Source organism: Typopeltis vanoorti, chromosome 10 (assembly GCF_054136105.1).
Source record: "Typopeltis vanoorti isolate ZY-2024b chromosome 10, IOZ_Tvanoo_1.0, whole genome shotgun sequence".
In the NCBI taxonomy this organism is placed as follows: domain Eukaryota; kingdom Metazoa; phylum Arthropoda; class Arachnida; order Uropygi; family Thelyphonidae; genus Typopeltis; species Typopeltis vanoorti.
In genome coordinates, this window is record NC_143558.1 from 97,680,652 (window position 1) to 97,698,205 (window position 17,554).

At 34.6% G+C, this 17,554-nt stretch overlaps 1 protein-coding gene across 2 annotated transcripts in view; it reads left to right on the forward strand.

Annotated features, from left to right (window-relative positions):
* Window positions 1–17,554, forward strand: part of LOC150102617 (serine/threonine-protein kinase VRK1-like) — a 254,789-nt gene that overhangs the window by 169,568 nt on the left and 67,667 nt on the right. For both annotated transcript variants that reach the window (XM_090398681.1, XM_090398682.1), the window contains exon 8: window positions 5,284–5,413. In XM_090398681.1, coding sequence (XP_090254807.1) covers window positions 5,284–5,413 — 130 coding nt within the window. The remainder of the gene's footprint in view (window positions 1–5,283; window positions 5,414–17,554) is intronic.

Below are 17,554 nucleotides of genomic sequence, written 5' to 3' on the forward strand. Positions count from 1 at the left end.
AATTTAATAACCGAAAATAAATGAATTTACAATTACTTACATTTATCTATTTAAAAAAATATTTAATTGTTGATTGTTTTTGCTTTTCGTTCCTTTTGACATAGCACCAGGTTGCTTTGCGTTGAATTCAGTACTATCGTGTTCAAAGTGGACATGGAGAGTCCAAGATCTTTTGCTAAATGCACACGTGTTCCATCATGCCAATCTACACATCACAGAATTGCCATCTTTTCTTCTACCCAAATACATTTCTGTCTTTTTTCTCCATGTTACTAACATGGATAATCCACCACCGCAACTTGAAAGCAACTTTCAAGTTGCGGTGAATTCTGCAATATCAATTCTTACTGTGATTGAAAAATCGCGGTATCGCTCATCACTACATTACTGCTGCAAGTGTGCAAGTCACCGTGATGGCAGAAACGAAACTACAGCCGAAAGCAATGCCATCTAGGAACAGAAATGCACAGATTTCTGCAGAAATAGATTCGAAAATCAGTATTGCCACCCGAGAAAAAAACCGCAAATCATGGGAAATAATGCCCGCATCAAGTTGTTAATGGTGGGAAAGCAATGTATTGTAAGAATAGACCTTAAGACGGGACCAACGGAAAATGACGTAAATTGCGAGAATAAAAATGGGGTTTTACTGTATGTATGTATATATATCCTGAACACTTAAACAACAATTTGAGTTACAACATCCCTGATAGCCATACTGCAGTTGTTCAATACTGGCGTTCACGAGAGCCTACAAGCACGCACGCACGCAATAAACAATGGCATGTTGGATAGAACAACTTGAAAAAATATGTTTTTTATATGTCAGTTATGTATTGCTTTTTTACCTGTGATTCTCAGTTTTTTAGAAACTTCAATTTTTATTATTATTTTCTGCCTTTAGTGGATACCTGATGAAGGCTGTAAAAAGCTGAAATTAGTTCTATCGTTCTAATTAAAACTTAATATTTTATCTCGGTTTAAAGTCATTAAATCTCTATTTTAAAAAAAAAAATATATATATATATATGTGTGTGTGTGTGTAATGATCCCACACATGCAAGGTCATAAGACCAATAACACAGCTGTGCCATGTATGGATAAGTGATAAGGAGAAAGAGGGAGCCTATTGTTGGTATGTTTCTCAAAGAATTGGATATTTGGCAGGAAAAACAGTATGGGGGAAGATTGTTTTGAAGAATAGATGTGGTGTAGAGGAAAGATAATGAGACGTTTGTTTGGATGTTGACCAGTGGCTGCTTTAGTTCTTGTATGATTAGGAGAAAGTGAAGGAATGGTAGTGGTTCAGTGGGGTGTGTTCATGAAAACCTATAGAAAAGTCATATTGCAGAACCAGATTGCCTAAGGGAAAGTGACAGAAGGGAGTCTGTGAGAGAGAGGGGAGGAGTCACCTATTAAGTAGACCTCTGTCTTCTATATATCATCAAGAATTAGGAAGTTTTTGGGGTGCTTTTCCCCCCCCCCCCCCTCAATATTCCAAGGTTGGTTGGATCTGAGACTTGTAAACTGTAAGGAGATGAATTTTAAGTCATAACTGACTTAAAATTCACCTGGGTTGTCTTCATCCCATCCTGTTCGAGAATGATTAAGAGATCAATATTTAAGTCAGTTATGAAAGATCTTGAGGATTTAACCATTTGGGTATAGGTTTCCTTGAATAAAGAGCAAAACAACGAATAGCATTTGGAAGTCAAAGAGAGAGCGGAGGAGGAGATTATTGATGTAATGCAGAAAATGAGAGTGTGAGAGTAATAGAACCTTGGGGTACTCCAGCATGGATAGAAATCTGATGAGAGGAAGCCATTCACAATGACACACGAGGAATGACTTGGGAGGTAACTGAAATCCAATCACAAAGCACAGGAGGCCTTGTTGCCAGACACAATCAAATGCCTTTGAAATATTGGGAGCAACCACGTAGATTTCTCCAAATGTTTCCATGGTCTCTGTCCAAAGGTAAGTAAGGTTGGGGGGGGGGGATCTGCTATAGAATGAGAATGGCAGATGGTGGTCTAATCTAACCTCTCCTTGATAGGTGGTAAAAAAAGAAAAGTTTCTGCGTATGAAAATTCTTATCACATCAGATTGTAGTCTTGATGAGAGGTGATTACTGTTGATAATTTTCTAGATGGTAGTTTTGTTATAACTGTTATTCACTAAAGTGATTTTATTTTATTTAATTATTCAGATAGAAGGGAATCAGAAGAGCAGATTGCGTGAGCTCTTTGCACAAAATTTGATAATACCTGTCCTTTGTGGTGGATGTTGGTTGGATGTATCTGCCATTGAAGAAAGGCTTTTTAATGAACAGAAAATTTAATACTGCCTGTAGAAGTATGGATTATTAAAATATCCAAAATGGGAAAACTGTTGTTGAATTCATGTTCAGCAGTGAATTTGATACTAGAGTACAAGGATTTTTTTATCCAAAAATTGTAGTAATTCTGTCTCTGAAACCGAACAGAAAAGATATCATCCACAAATTGAAGCAAAGCTAAAGGTGATGAGATAGGTCTATCCATAGCTGTGTACTCAGGGAAATTGGCTTGTAAGAATTGAAGAGTTTCCTGAAGCAGTATGTTGATTAATAGGGAAACTATGTCAAAGGAAACCATTATTTTATCATCTAGCAGGCACAGATCTTCAGTTTTTTATCTTTGAAGTCAGTGTTGTTTTTAATATGAGATCTAATATAGTCAGTGAGTTTTGAACAAGATTAGAAAGATACTTGGCAAGATGGTAAGTGGGAGAGCAGATACAATCAACTGTAGGCATAATGGATAACCTTCTTTTTGAACTTTGAGAAGACCATAGGTATGAAGGATGAGCATTTTGAATCCACAGTTTCTTAGCATCGGTAACATCCCATGAATATATGTGAGTTTATTTGGCTTTATGTTGGATATCTGCTGATTACACTGTAGGTCGATCTATTCCTCAAGTAAGATATTAAGTTTATGATTATACTCTGTAGTATCCATTAGAAGTTGCATTATCTTTAGCAGCCTTTGTGTTGATAGTAAATGTGTTGTGGCACAAAGAGCTTGCAATTCTAAGAAGGGTATATTCAAAGGAGTGGGTTTTGTTTTGTGTCCAATCTGGGCAATTTTAAACCATAATTTGTTTGCTTCATCAACTTATGTTTCTGATGCCTTTTTTTTTTCCACACCTACCATAATATCCAAGTAAGGTATTCATCTAGGGTAGGGTTTCTCAAATTTTGAGGTACAGACAGAATCCTGGAAAGGTCTGAAGAACATTTTACTTATACATTGTTTTGATAAATCCATTCTCATTGAACTACTGAGCATATTTTTGCTAAGGCAAAATTTTGTTAATCAAAAACTTAATGAATTCTGATGTCCCAAATGGTTGCTTACCCAGTTTTGGCAAGTGATGCCCTTTTAGTCTTAATCCCATTTTCTACAACCCATCTATGCTAATTTGTTTAGTTTCATTTGAACATTTTTTTTTTTTATAACTTTATAAAAAATAAAGTTCATTGTATTGTTTTTATTGTTCATTTTAGTGTTTGGATTTTTAAGAGATGTGTATACATTAAGGTTACACTGAAGGGAGGTGTGATGGCAAAAGGTTTGAGAATGCTGATCTAGGGGATAAGGCAAAATCCGAACCTTCTTAATAAAACATTTAACATATGTCTTTGTGACAAGTGTGGGAAATCAGTAGTGAGTATGCCTAGAAAATAGCATGTTACAAAAAATATAGGTTATATAAATAATCTAAAATGTCATTTTTAATGTACAATTTTTTAAACTAGGCTGCTCCATGCATTCTAGTGAGGAGTCTGTTCTCATAATTAATGAATGAATGACAGAAAATGCCACTAACACTACCCATCACACACACACACACACACACCATTCAGTGATGCTTTAAATTACTTATATTTAAGAAATAAGGTAGAAAGGATGACTCCATTTTGCTTATCTCCTTTACATTCTGCTTTTTCTTCCCCAATTGTGTAATGCAACATTTTGATGCTCTGCCCACTGTTCAAGCTTGTGTCACATTAATAGATTCTCATGTTTTTATATTGGTGATTAAAACTAATTTTGAGTTCCTTTCATCTATTCATCTTAATGCAGGGGTCTCAAACTCAAACGTAGCAAAGGGCCAGTCAATTAGATGTATATCAGATGTAGGTCGTATTCAATATTATTCTGTGAACCAAAACATAAATTAAAGAAAAAAGAAAGGCTCTAACAAAGGTCCTTTTGTTGCTGGGCGTTTGCATTGTAGCAATAAATAATAAAGTAAAGAATTGTAGTAATAAGTTTTACTTTTGTTTAAAGCTGTCATAAAACATTTAGAAGTTTGAATTTTTTTTTTCTGTTTTAATCCCGCAGAATGTTAAAAACATTGATTTTTAGAATAGAAATCATTAAGGTTGCGGGCCAGATACAGCCTGTGTGCCGCCAGTTTGCAACCAGTTTTGCTTAGCAGTTAAACAATACCATATCCATGATTAAACAAAGATACATTTCAGAAAAATGCCATATCTCATTACATAGTGGAATGCAGTGTTTCTATAAATCATATCCAATTAAATTTTAATTTTACTTTGTCACTGTTCCTGTTCACATTCATTCCTATAAATGTGAATAATACTGATTAACATACCAAGACTCATCTAATTATGATTCATTGTGGTGCTGGGACTTGATAATATCCAAGCAAGCAGAATTGTCAGACATAAATCAACTGAAGTTCTTTTAAAAGTTGATATATAGCATGTTTGTTATTTATCTGATTTAAAATATAAAAAATAGTCCTTTTTGATTTCCACTGCTTAAATTCTGTGTAAAACATTCCATGTGATGTTGATAAATAGCATTTTAAAACATGTTTAAGAGGTTACCAGACAAATATTTAAAAAAAAAAAAAAAATCCAATTCGTGGAGCATATAAATTCAGTATGCAATGTTACACGATATTCACAGATTCTTGAAAACAAAATCTATTTGTCCAATCAATATCCCTGGTGACAAAGGCCACCAAGAAACATCCTCATCCTACTGGGAATAGAATTTCCTTGGTGGCTTTCTTGCCTCTAGCATTAAAAAACGATGTGAAATGGCTTGCAAGAATGGTGGTTTTGTACCATAGATTAAGAATAAGTGCACAGAAAATATCTTTTCATTTTATAATAATATATTTTATGTCACCAGGAATTTAAACTTGCCTTTAACATTTATCATTAAAACATTCTTATCATAATGATCTTGTACATATTTTTAGGTTCATCTTGTCGATTTTGGTCTTGCCTGTAGATATATTACAGATGGAAAGCATAAAGAATTTAAAGAAGATTTACGAAAAGCTCATGATGGAACTATTGAATTTACTAGTAGAGATGCCCACATAGGCGGTATGTAAAAGAATCATGAATATTAATTTGTAAAATTTCGCTTTCATTTCATTCCAAGATGTGTCCCTCTGTATCAGAAGTTTCCAAATTTGTTTTGTTGTCATTCCCTCCTTTAAGACAAGTTATCAGTATTTTGGCAGCATGAATGATGTTAGTGAGATTTCATCTGAAATAATTTCCGAAAAAAAAAAAAAATAATAATAATGGGGGGGGGGGGGGCAGTATCTGCTGAGCACAACTTTGGGCTTTCTTTGGAAAAAAGAAAGTCATGAGCTTTGGTAGGATGGTGAAAGTTTGGCACATTAGGTCAGCTACTAATACGTTGAGGCATATTACACACACACACGCACCAAGGTGCTTCCTCATCACAAGTCAGATATCTGAAAGTACATAACATTGGCAGCGTATTCTTATGTCGTTGATTTTTTTTTTTTGTTTATATTTTATTAATTTGTTACTTGTTTGAATTCTTTCAAAATTAAATCCTTTCTTATTTAATACTCCAATTAGAATCTTATCTGCTGCACCTATGTTATGACTTGCGTGGCCTCTCCTTCAATCGAAAACGTGTGCAAATCCTTCAAACAAAGAGAAGTGTCTCAGGATAGAGCCAAATTCTTCCTGATTCAGAATCTGAAGTCGAATCCTTTTTTGGAATTAAGAAAATTTATTTGTTTTGCTGCGCCATCTTAATTCCTATACAAGAAAATTAATCTTGTGAGAGAGTTGACTTACAGACTATCACAAAATTCAAAATCTTACAATATAAATAAATTCTTACTATACTTATTTCTGACTAGATTGCAGTCGTAGCCTGTTCTTGTCTTAAACTCCCACGCTTCAACTTATTCAGGTTCTAAATTTAAGCAAGAGGTGCATTGACTTGAAATATCAGACACATATTTTTGGTAAATAAAACAGGAATGCTTATTCTCACTAAGACATGATACATGTTAATCAAACTTAATGCTAGGTCCCAAAATTGCAATACTACACAAGCAGACGAAGTCTATTTTACAATCAGCATATCATGTTGAAAGACATTAGCAGAGACAAGCAATCGTATTCCCATTCACTTAACACAACTTCACAGATTATTATCTTTCTCTCCTCTTAGATGTTAAAATACGACACTCTAGATTAGACTATTAACAATATCTGGAACAACTTACTTCTAGAACTAACACAATTCCTTACTGGAGGATTGATCTCTAAAGTCCTATGATATATCAACAGGTCCGATTAATAGAAATTTAGTACTTTCATTCACAGTGGTCTAAGAATAAAATACAAGGATATAAAAGCTTAACATTACCGACCGGCTTAGACATTCAAGAGATTCTTCTTTATCTGATCCTATTTCACTTTCTTTGATTAGGTGCCTTGCTTGTCGTGAGATCGATCGTCCTCCGTTTCGACTTTCCTGTGAATACGGTCACGATGCACTTAAACCTCTCGTGCTCGGAACTTTTCTAACGGAGCAGTATGGCTGGAGCTCCGCGCACTTTGCCATTCATTGGTTATCTCTTTGCATTAAAGAAAATGCTTGGACGGAACCGCTACTAGACCATATCATCGCCGCTGACCACTTTCGCCCACTCTGACCCACACTTGAACACGAACAAAAAAAAAAAAAACTAGAAAGAGAGCTCTGCTCGTGTCGGCACTTCCTTTTATACTCCCCGCATCTCTCTCCCTATTATGTCACCGCATGTCGACGTCACCTAAGTCTTTTCCACACAGCACCTTCTCTGTTCGATGACGTCCCCTTGTGGGTATAATGCACGTGTCCCAACTTTGCACAGCGACCACCTGGCGTTATGTTTACTATTCGATTACATTTGTCTATACTTTGCTCTGACTTTCGTAATACAACATAATCTAAACAATGTTTTGTTTCCTGCCCGCTGTTTATAGGACCATTTATGAAATAATACATTGAAAAATACCAAAATTCTTATTAGCATATTTACAATTACTATTCTTGCTTATTTACAAGCATTTTTTCTTTTGAAATTTTCGACTCAGTTAAATCCTGAATGAAATGCTCAAGAATAAATTCAGCCTTTCATTCCAGATTTAACATAGGTTTCCCCTTCCACAAAAAAAAAATTGATGGAAAATTTTTTTTCTTTAAGTCTACTCTACACGATCGCTAGAGAGAATTTAGACTTCAGCTTATACTCTCGCCTTCCCCAAACTTCTCTCAATCCTAAATTGTATCTCATTTTAAACTGAACTTTATCCTCCTGACTATACTTGATTTTATTGCTACCATCTACAGGGTTGGATCTAATCATTTCTCCGTTAAATTTATTCACAAGGTTTTGTACAATTGTTAGTAGGTGTGCAGCCTTAATACCAAGAGCTAAATCCCAACACAACAGACCGCTTATAGCCTTCCTAAGCATAAAAAGAAAACAGAGGAAGTTTGCATAATCATGTTGACGCTGAGTTTGTACCTCAACTTCTTGTCTTCTGTGCCTGATTCTCCTCGGTCTGTTATGAAAACTTTTAGATCCTTTTATTATTCGGGTGACCTTCTAACTGTTGTTCTGCATCACCTTGGTCAATTACCAACTTAACGCTTGATATTTGGGATGTCTCATATTGATCATTCTCATTGGAGATAAAAGCCTTTTCAGAATTAATCTGATTGTTAGTGGAACCCTCACTAGTTCCGTTATTCTGCACTACGTTACTTTCACATTGTATTCCTTCTCCATGTGAGTCTTCATTTTTATCTCTGCAATGAAAATTTTGACTCCTACCAAATCGTTTTCTTCCTATAAGAAATATCTCATTTCGTGAGTAGGCACATGAAAATTTGCATTTTTCTAGAAAGTCATTTCCAAAAATTACATGAATATGTGGGTGAGATGTCCTAGGTAGGACCAACAACTCATGCCTAACACACATATTAAACTCCGGTAAATATACCTTCAAGAATACTGATTTTGACACACGGACAGTAGACGTCGACACTCCGGATAACCATATAGGCCTTCTAAAATAAAAGATGTTATGCCTCACATGGGGCCTTATCCTCTCAAAATAATCCGCTGTAATAATAGAGGCCTGGGAACCTGTGTCTATAAGTGATTTACGGTGCTTACCACAGGTAATTCCCTTTACTGTCAACTCTGGGGACTAGTAGTGTTTCCTCTGACACTCTTTCCAAGCTCTGTTTGCATACATGTGGGAATTTGATCTCCCATCATAACCTCTGCTGGATCTTCGCTTGCTATTGAGGCAATTACAAGCAAAATGGCCAGGCTTGCTGCAACTGAAGCGTCTAGGAGGTTCCCTTCTGTCTTGTCCTTCTCTTGTCTCAAAGAAGGGATTGATGTATTTTGAGACTTCACCTCAGCCAGTTTCTTCATTACTGTGTCCAACCGGTCAAGCAGGGGTTGTTGCAGTTTCTCAACTTCTAACCTTACTATCTCAGCAGTTCGAATGACTTGAGGGACGGGGAGTTTAGAGGTTTTTGTGGATACTACTGCCAACTGGGTTAAAACAGCGTCAAGGCGATCTATGACTGGTTGTTGTAAGCGTTCGACCTCTCTCTGAACTATCGATTGGTCCTCTTTTATATCCAATACTCCACTTGTTATTTAATTCATGTTGACGGAATCAGTTCTATCTCCCTCACGTCTATCTAAATTCTTATGCTTCTCCGTTTTCTCGTGAGATTCTTTCTCTGGCTTGGAGTTATTATTAGAATTCCCTTCCTTATTAATTAGGTTTATACAGCCAGTAGCAGATGCAGGACCAAGGTCGCCAAGCATTTGCTCTTTATCTCTCACTGCATTTAAGCACTCCTCTAAGTTAATTACTTTCTTTTTGTAGGCTGTTTCTCTGAGCTCTTGCTTCACTCCCAGCCTGAATTGGTGAAAGATCACCCATTCCAAGTGAGGCTCAATAACCTGTGATAAAAGTCAGTCACGTTCTCTCAGTCATTTTGCGCCATTCTCTGTAATTTCCATAAGTTTAGACCAATGCTTCTTAACCTAGAAAGCTGAGAGATGAGGACTTCCTTGAATTTTGCATAGTCTAGTTTTTCCTTAAGTATGGGGGAAGAATAGAGGAAATTCTTAACCTTCCCCACCAACTTACAATGCAACAAGATCAAAAGTTGGAAGTCTGTCCACCTCCCTGCCTTCCTCGACATAGCTGAAAAAGCTTAGAACGTCGTCATTTTCTTCTCCAGAAAACTGCGGAATAACATGTTGAGGGTTGATGGTCCTAAAAAACTCATCATCATTCATGCCTGAACTTGATGGCTGATTCATACTTGTATGAATCATCATCATCATCATGCATATCAAGGATTTAGGCCTATCATGGCCTGTTCCGGCCTTAGAAGTCATCGTTTAAGAGGACGTCCTGGTTTTCTTTTTCCTAATGGCTTGTACTTTAAGGCTTGTTTTGGTAATCTTTCTGTTTTCATTCTTTGAACGTGTTCCATCCATTTATGTTTATATTTTTTAATTTTTTCTATTACTGGTTCTTGGTTTAATTCTTTCATAATTTCTTCATTTCTTTTGTGATCAAATAGGGTATACTTTGCAGTTTTTCTCATAAATTTCATTTCTGCTGTTGTTAATCTTTGTTTGTCTTTTTGTTTTATTGTCCAGATTTCGCTTCCATACATTAAGACCGGCAAGGCTAATGTATTGTATACTTTTAGTCTGGTTTGTTTTTGAACTAGGTTTGGTTTAAATATAGAGTTAATTACACCTGTTATTTTTAAATATTTTGCAATTTTTACATTTATATCTTTTTCATTTTCATATGTGATCATACATCCTAGGTAGTTAAATGAATTCACCTGTTCTAAGATCTTGTTATCTATTACTATTTTAGTTCTTGCTAGATCTTGTCCTTTAAAGGCCACAGTTTTTGATTTTTCTGTTGATATTATCATACCATAATCTTTGGATATCTCATTTAGATCTAAAATAGCTTTCTGTAGCTTATCTTCAGAATTTGTAATTATTATTTGGTCGTCGGCAAAGAGGAGAGTGTTTAAGTTTACTGTGTAGAAGAAAGTTTAATTTCTTGATGTAAATTTTTATTCCATTTTATTATTATTTCATTTAAGTAGATATTAAAAAGAGTTGCTGAGAGGGGACATCCCTGTCGGACCCCTTGGTTTATCTCTCTCGTATATGATAGCTCGTGATTTAATCTTATTTGTATTTGATTATTTTCATATATACTTGTGATAGCTTCTAGGATATTATTTGGTATTTGTCTTTCTTTTAATATGTTAAATAATATGTTTCTTTTAACTTTGTCAAATGCTTTTTCAAAGTCAATAAATGCAATATGTCTTTCTAAATTGTATTCTCAACTTTTCTCATCTTAATTTTAGGCAAGAGGCTGGGTCTATACATGATCGTCCTTTTCTAAATCCATTCTGTACTTCTAAAATAAAGTTTTTGGAATATTTCATTAGTTTGCTATTTAAGATTCTGCTATATATTTTGTAACAGGAATTTAGTATACTGATACCTGTATAGTTTTTAGGGTCATCTCTATTACCTTTTTTAAAGATAGGAATCACAATTGCTTTTTTCCATTTTATTGGGGGGATACCAGTTGAGTAAATTTTATTTAAAAATAATAAGAGTCTTTCTTTGAATCTAGTTCCTGCATATTTATATAGTTCTGAACCTAGTTTATCTTCTCCAGGTGATTTTCCATTTCTTGTTTCTTTCAGGCTGATTTCTAATTCTTCTTTAGTTATTTCCTTTTCATTTTCATTAATTGTTTGCCAATTGTCTTTTTTAAAATATTTGTCTGTCCACAATTCTGTGTAGTAATTTAGAAATTCTTCTAATTTCAATTCGGTGTTTAATTTTATGTTTTTTTTTGGTATCTGCATTTAAGTGTTTCAAAATTTTATATACATTGGGTCTTATTTTATATAAATCATGTTCTAAATTACAAACAATAAGCCATTCTATTTCTATTTCTTCATTTTGTTTTATTTTATCTAGATATTGGCTAATTCTTTGTTCATATAGCCATTGTACATTTGTGTCATTCAGTAGTCTAGTTTTATAAACACATGTTTCAATTTTTCTTTCTGTTCTTGTTACTTGTAGCCATTTAAGTGGTAATATTAATTTTATTTTAACAAGGAAGTGGTCACTGTTTATTTCATATCCTCTGTGAACTCTAACATCTAGTGAACATTTTGATGTCTTTTCATTTAATATGAAGTAATCTAATATTGATTTCCATCCTCTTACTGCCCAAGTATTATGTATGTCTTTATGTTTATAGAAGGAAGTCATTATTTTTAGGTTATTATAAATTACAAAGTCAATCAATTTTTTACCATTCCTGTTTAGAGTAGTTACCATTCATGTTCTCCATGTATTCCTATATTATTATTAATTTTCGTGTTTCCAATTCTTGCATTTAAGTCTCCTGCCAGTTATTGTTAAATAGCCTCTATCTATTTTTATTCTAGCTTCTATTATTATTTTATTCCATAATTTATAATGTTTTAACTGTTTTGAAAGGGAGTTATGAATCCAAATCATGACTCCTGCTTGTGCTCTTTGGTCTCTGTCAACTCCACTGTATATGACATTAAAATTTTCAGTTCTCATGGTTCCTTTTAATTTCTTTTTTGTTTCAGTGATTACTGCTATTTTAAAATTTCTTTCATTTAATAATTCATCTAATTCTATTTCTTTATATGCTATTCCTCTTACTTTCCAGTTTGCTATGTGTATTATATTTTGTCGTTTCCATTTTTGTTTTACCTTTTCCATTCCAGGGTCGTTTCCTATAGATTCAATCCGATTATCTTTATCTGTCAGCTTACTAGTAGAATTATGTTCTCCATGTCAGGGGACTAGCCTGACAATGGAATAGTTCAGTGGTAGGGCTGCTAAAGGCTTCTGAACTAGCCTTCTTCCGAATTTAAACCCATAGGAGGAATAGGGTATATTGAAGGGGGAAAGAGTAGATTATAGAGGAATTATAGTAAGATTTATAGAGAGGGCATAGTTGTAAGGCCAGAAATGAAAAGACCCCGTGGCCCTCGAGTACTCTAATAGCATAGGGATCATAAAATAAGAAGAGTTGGCTGATAAGGCCTTATAGGAAAGATTAAAGTAAGTGGATCTTCCTCAGAGTAGTAGAAGGAGAGGATAGATCCAGCTAAGGGTCCATGAGAGTGCCGCTTCCCTTACAATCAAGATGATGGCCCTGTTGGTCCACGAGTCCTTATTCAGTATATTCGGACCCTCCCACCATATATACACACACATGCATGCACACACACACACATGGTGGGCTCCCCTATCCGTCACCCAGGGGACATGCTCTCTAGGGGTTACAGGGTCCCCGTATATACTTGTATATATAGGCTTACAAAATTACTATCTTAATTTTACACACAATATTGCTAAATTAATTCCTGCACCAAATCATCTGTTTTCAAGCCAAAACCATCTCACATTGATCTACTAACTTAATTTACTTGTTGTTTAATTCAGTAAATCAACATCCTGTCGACTGCTGCGCCATTGTTACGTCGTTGATTTTTTTGTTTATATTTCATTAATTTGTTACTTGTTTAAATTCTTTCAAAATTAAATCCTTTCTTATTTAATACTCCAATTAGAATCTTATCTGCTGCACCTATGTTATGACTTGCGTGGCCTCTCCTTCAGTCGAAAACGTGTGCAAATCTTTCGAACAAAGAGAAGTGCCTCAGGATAGAGCCAAATTCTTCTTGATTGAGAATCAGAAGTCAAATCCTTTTCGAAATTGAGAAAATTTATTTGTTTTGCTGTGCCATTTTAATTTGTATACAAGAAAATTAATCTTGTCAGAGAGTTGACTTACAGACTATCACGAATTTAAAATCTAACAATATAAATAAATTCTTACTATACTTATTTCAGACTAACTAGATTGCAGTCGTAGCCTGTTCTTATCTTAAACTCCCGCGCTTCAACTTATTCAGGTTCTAAATTTAAGCAAGAGGTGCATTGACTTGAAATATCAGACACATATTTTTGGTAAATAAAACAGGAATGTTTATTCTCACTAAGACATGATACATGTTAATCAAACTAAATGCTAGGTCCCAAAATTGCAATACTACACAAGCAGACGAAGTCTATTTTACAATCAACATATCATGTTGAAAAACATTAGCAGAGACAAGCATCTTATTCCCATTCACTTGACACAACTTCGTAGATTATTATCTTTCTCTCCTCTTAGATGTTAAAATACAACACTATAGATTAGACTATTAACAATATCTGGAACAATTTACTTCTAACACAATTCCTTACTGGAGGATTAATCTCTAAAGTCCTATGATATATCAACAGGTCCGATTAATAGAAATTTAGTACTGTCATTCACAGTGGTCTAAGAATACAATACAAGGATATAAAAGCTTAACATTACCGACCGGATTAGACATTCAAGAGATTCTTCTTTATCTGATCCTATTTCACTTTCTTTGAGTAGGTGCCTTGCTTGTCTTGAGATCGATCGTCCTCAATTTCGACTTTCCTGTGAATGCAGTCACGATTCACTTAAACTTCTCGTGCTCGGAACTCTTCTAATGGAGCGGTGCAGCTGGAACTCCATGAACTTTGGTGTTCGTTGGTTATCTCTTTGCATTGAAGATAAAAAAAAGGCACGGACGGAACTGCTACTAGACCATATTGTCACCGCTGACCACTTTTGCCTACGCTCGAACACAAAAAAAAAAAAAAAAAAAAAAACCTAGAGATTGAGCTCTGCTCGTGCCACCACTTCCTTTTATACTCCCTGCATCTCTCTCCCTATTATGTCACCGCATGTCGACGTCACCTAGGCCTTTTCCACACAGCACCTTCTCTGTTCGATAACATCCCCACGTGGGTATAATGCACGTCTCAACTTTGCACAGCGACCGCCTGGCATTGTGTTTACTATTCGATTACATTTATCTATACTTTGCTCTGACTTTCGTAATACAACATAATCTAAACAATGTTTTGTTTCCTGCCCGCTGTTTATAGGACCATTTATGAAATAATACACAGAAAAATGCCAAAATATTATTAGCATATTTACAATTACTATTCTTGCCTATTTACAAGTATTTTTTCTTTTGAAATTTTGCAACTCAGTTAAATCCTGAATGAAATGCTCAAGAATAAATTAAGCCCTTCATTCCAGATTTAGCAGTATGATATTGTCTTTGAAGTTAATATAAAAGCAGAGTAGAACAGATTAATTAGAACGTTTGCCGGCTTAGCTGGCTGAGTGGTCAGCATACCTGCTCTCCAACCAACAGATCACGGGTTCTAATCCTGCCATGAGCATGGATGTTTGTGATTTTCCTTAGGTGAGTAAACTGCAAACCTCCAACATGCAGACCACCACTTTGCATATTGGAGGCCTGAGGTGGCTTGAAAAAGTTTGTGTTTGGTCTCTAGAGCAGGGTTTCGGAACTGTAAAAAATAAATTTAAAAAATATATAAAATTGTTAAAAATTGTGGGGGGTTCTTAGCCTGCCACAGTACAAATGTATTATAGGTTTGCTAATAACCTTTCATATTTTCATCATCATCAAATTCCTGCCATGTACCCTCAAGGGGGTGTACAGGATATGATAGTGCTACATGAAAAATTACATGATTACTAACTTCCTATCTACAATTTTGCTCCAAATCAGTCTGTCACCTGTCAAGTCTAACATTATCAGATCTTATATTTCTGTCTTCTAAGGCACTTTTTACTGTATCAATCCACCTATATCTTGGTCTTCCTCTGGGTTTTTTTTCCTGCCAACCTGGCAGAGAACACTTCTTTTGCTAATCTTTCTTCTCCCATTCTGTTTAAGTGACCATACCACCTTAGATTAGCTCTACTAATGCATTCCTGGATACTGACAATGTCCAGTTCTTTCCTAATATATACTCGTTTTTATTATGATATTGCCATTAATGCCATCTGTTCACACCCCTAATCTTTCTCAGGACTCTCATATCTGTGCTCTCTAGGTTTTGGTCAAGTGATTTATATCTAACCCATCTCTCAGATCCTGGTTTGAAAATTGGTTTGAACACTGCCTTGTATAGAGCTAATTTAGTGTGTTGACCAATTTCTCTCATTACATATGAATTTATTCAATTGACTTCCTACCATACCAGCTTTGTTGATTCTGTTGTCTATTTCCATATTTAATTTACCATCTTCACTAAAATCATGTCTAAGTAGCTGAAATGTTTTACTTGTTCTATAAGTTCTCCATTGACAATGCAGTCGATATTTTCAATGCTTCTGTCTATTTTCATTGTCTTCGTCTTGTTATTGCTGACCTTCATACCATATCTATTATACATACACACTCTTTAAACTCTTTTCAGATGAAAAGCAGTATGTTCATTCTGATATACCAGAATCAGAGTTTCCAACTTAGCATCTTTTTTTATCTGAAAATCTGTCTCTCACACACACATCCCATATCCATATAACTCCAACTTGCTCTCCCACCATAACAACTTTGCTTTTCCTGTTTTAGTATTTAAGTTGCCATTCTCACTAAAACTTATGTGTGAAACTGAAATATTTTACTTTTTCTTCTTTTTTTTTAATACACCCGTGAGAATATAGTTAATGTTTTTCATGTTCCTCTTTATTTTCATAATATTTGTCTTTTTTTTTTATTGCTTATTTTCATACAGATGTTACAGCAGTTATTTACTTGAAAAGACATAAAGAAATTCGATTGAATTTATTTTATTTTTAGTTTTTTTTTTACATAATCCAAAAACCAAACGTAACTTTTCAAGCAACTTCAGGTCTCTATTAAATGAAGTAGTAGTAGTAGTATCATGCTAGATGAGAAAATTTATCTCCTACCTAAGAAAATTCACAAACATCTTGGCCCACTACAGGATTTGAACCTGTAGCCTATTCACTTGCTCACCTAAATGTAATCTGGCATTTAGGAATATAACATGTTCATAAAATAAAGTACTGAATATAATATCTACAACTTGTTGGCTATATATTACTCTATCTCTGCATAATTTCCTATGTACATCATATAAATATCATTGTGATTTTTGAAAATTTTTCTTCTTGTACCCTATCATACCCTTTTAATGGATTTGCAAAATTTACATATAGATCCCTGTTATATTCTTACATTCCTTGAATATTTGTCAGAAATTGAATATCTGGTCTTGACAACCATTGATCTCATTCCATCTTGTTCTTCTCCCAAAGTTTCTTGGCCTCTTCAAGAAGCTAAGAAAAATTCTATGCTTCTGGAATCTTACTTGGGAACACTAAGTAGTGGAATATCTCTGTGATTCTCGCATTTAGTTTTCTCATTTTGTAGATGGATACTATGATGCCCACTTCAGCCATCCAAAATTCTACCTTCTCAACAGACTTTCTGTATTCAGTGTAGCCAGTAAACATTTTTTATACTTTTATATTTGAGCATTTCTTCAAATATCATCTACTAAGTTGCTAATGATCAAAGCAGAAATCTCCACATAGCCTCTTAAGGAATGCAGAGAACCATGGCTTCTGACTTAATGTTCAATCAATCACCTTCTCACGGTGCATCCCATTACTAGGTCTATCTACCTGAATAATGAACAAATAATTTGGGATATATAGTTGAATAAACTGTGTTCTGTATTGGTTTTAACCAAAAATGATACTTCAGCATGATCAAATGTCATGCAAGCATAGTCATTGCCTGGTTAAACAAGCTTTGATTCTAATCAAAGGTTAGTCTGGACTTGCTTCTCATGCCATTGGTACTAGACACAGAGTTCTTTGGAACCAGACCAAGATTCTTTATTCCAGTAGATTCAAATTTGGCAGTCTTTTCCTTGAAAGATGTGAAATACTACAAAAGCATCCAGACCTTTATCACTCTGATTGTATGACAGTTTCAAAGTTTTGGTAAGTGATTACGATTTAACTGTTCATATTTGTAGTTTGTTTAAATATAATTGCAGAAACTGTTACAGTTGTTCCTTTGAATTCTAATAATGCATTCCTGTCAACAGAGTTGTAAGCATATGCTATATGACTCATTCTAACTAATTTTAAAGAAAATTATGATAAGCACTAAACCTTGGA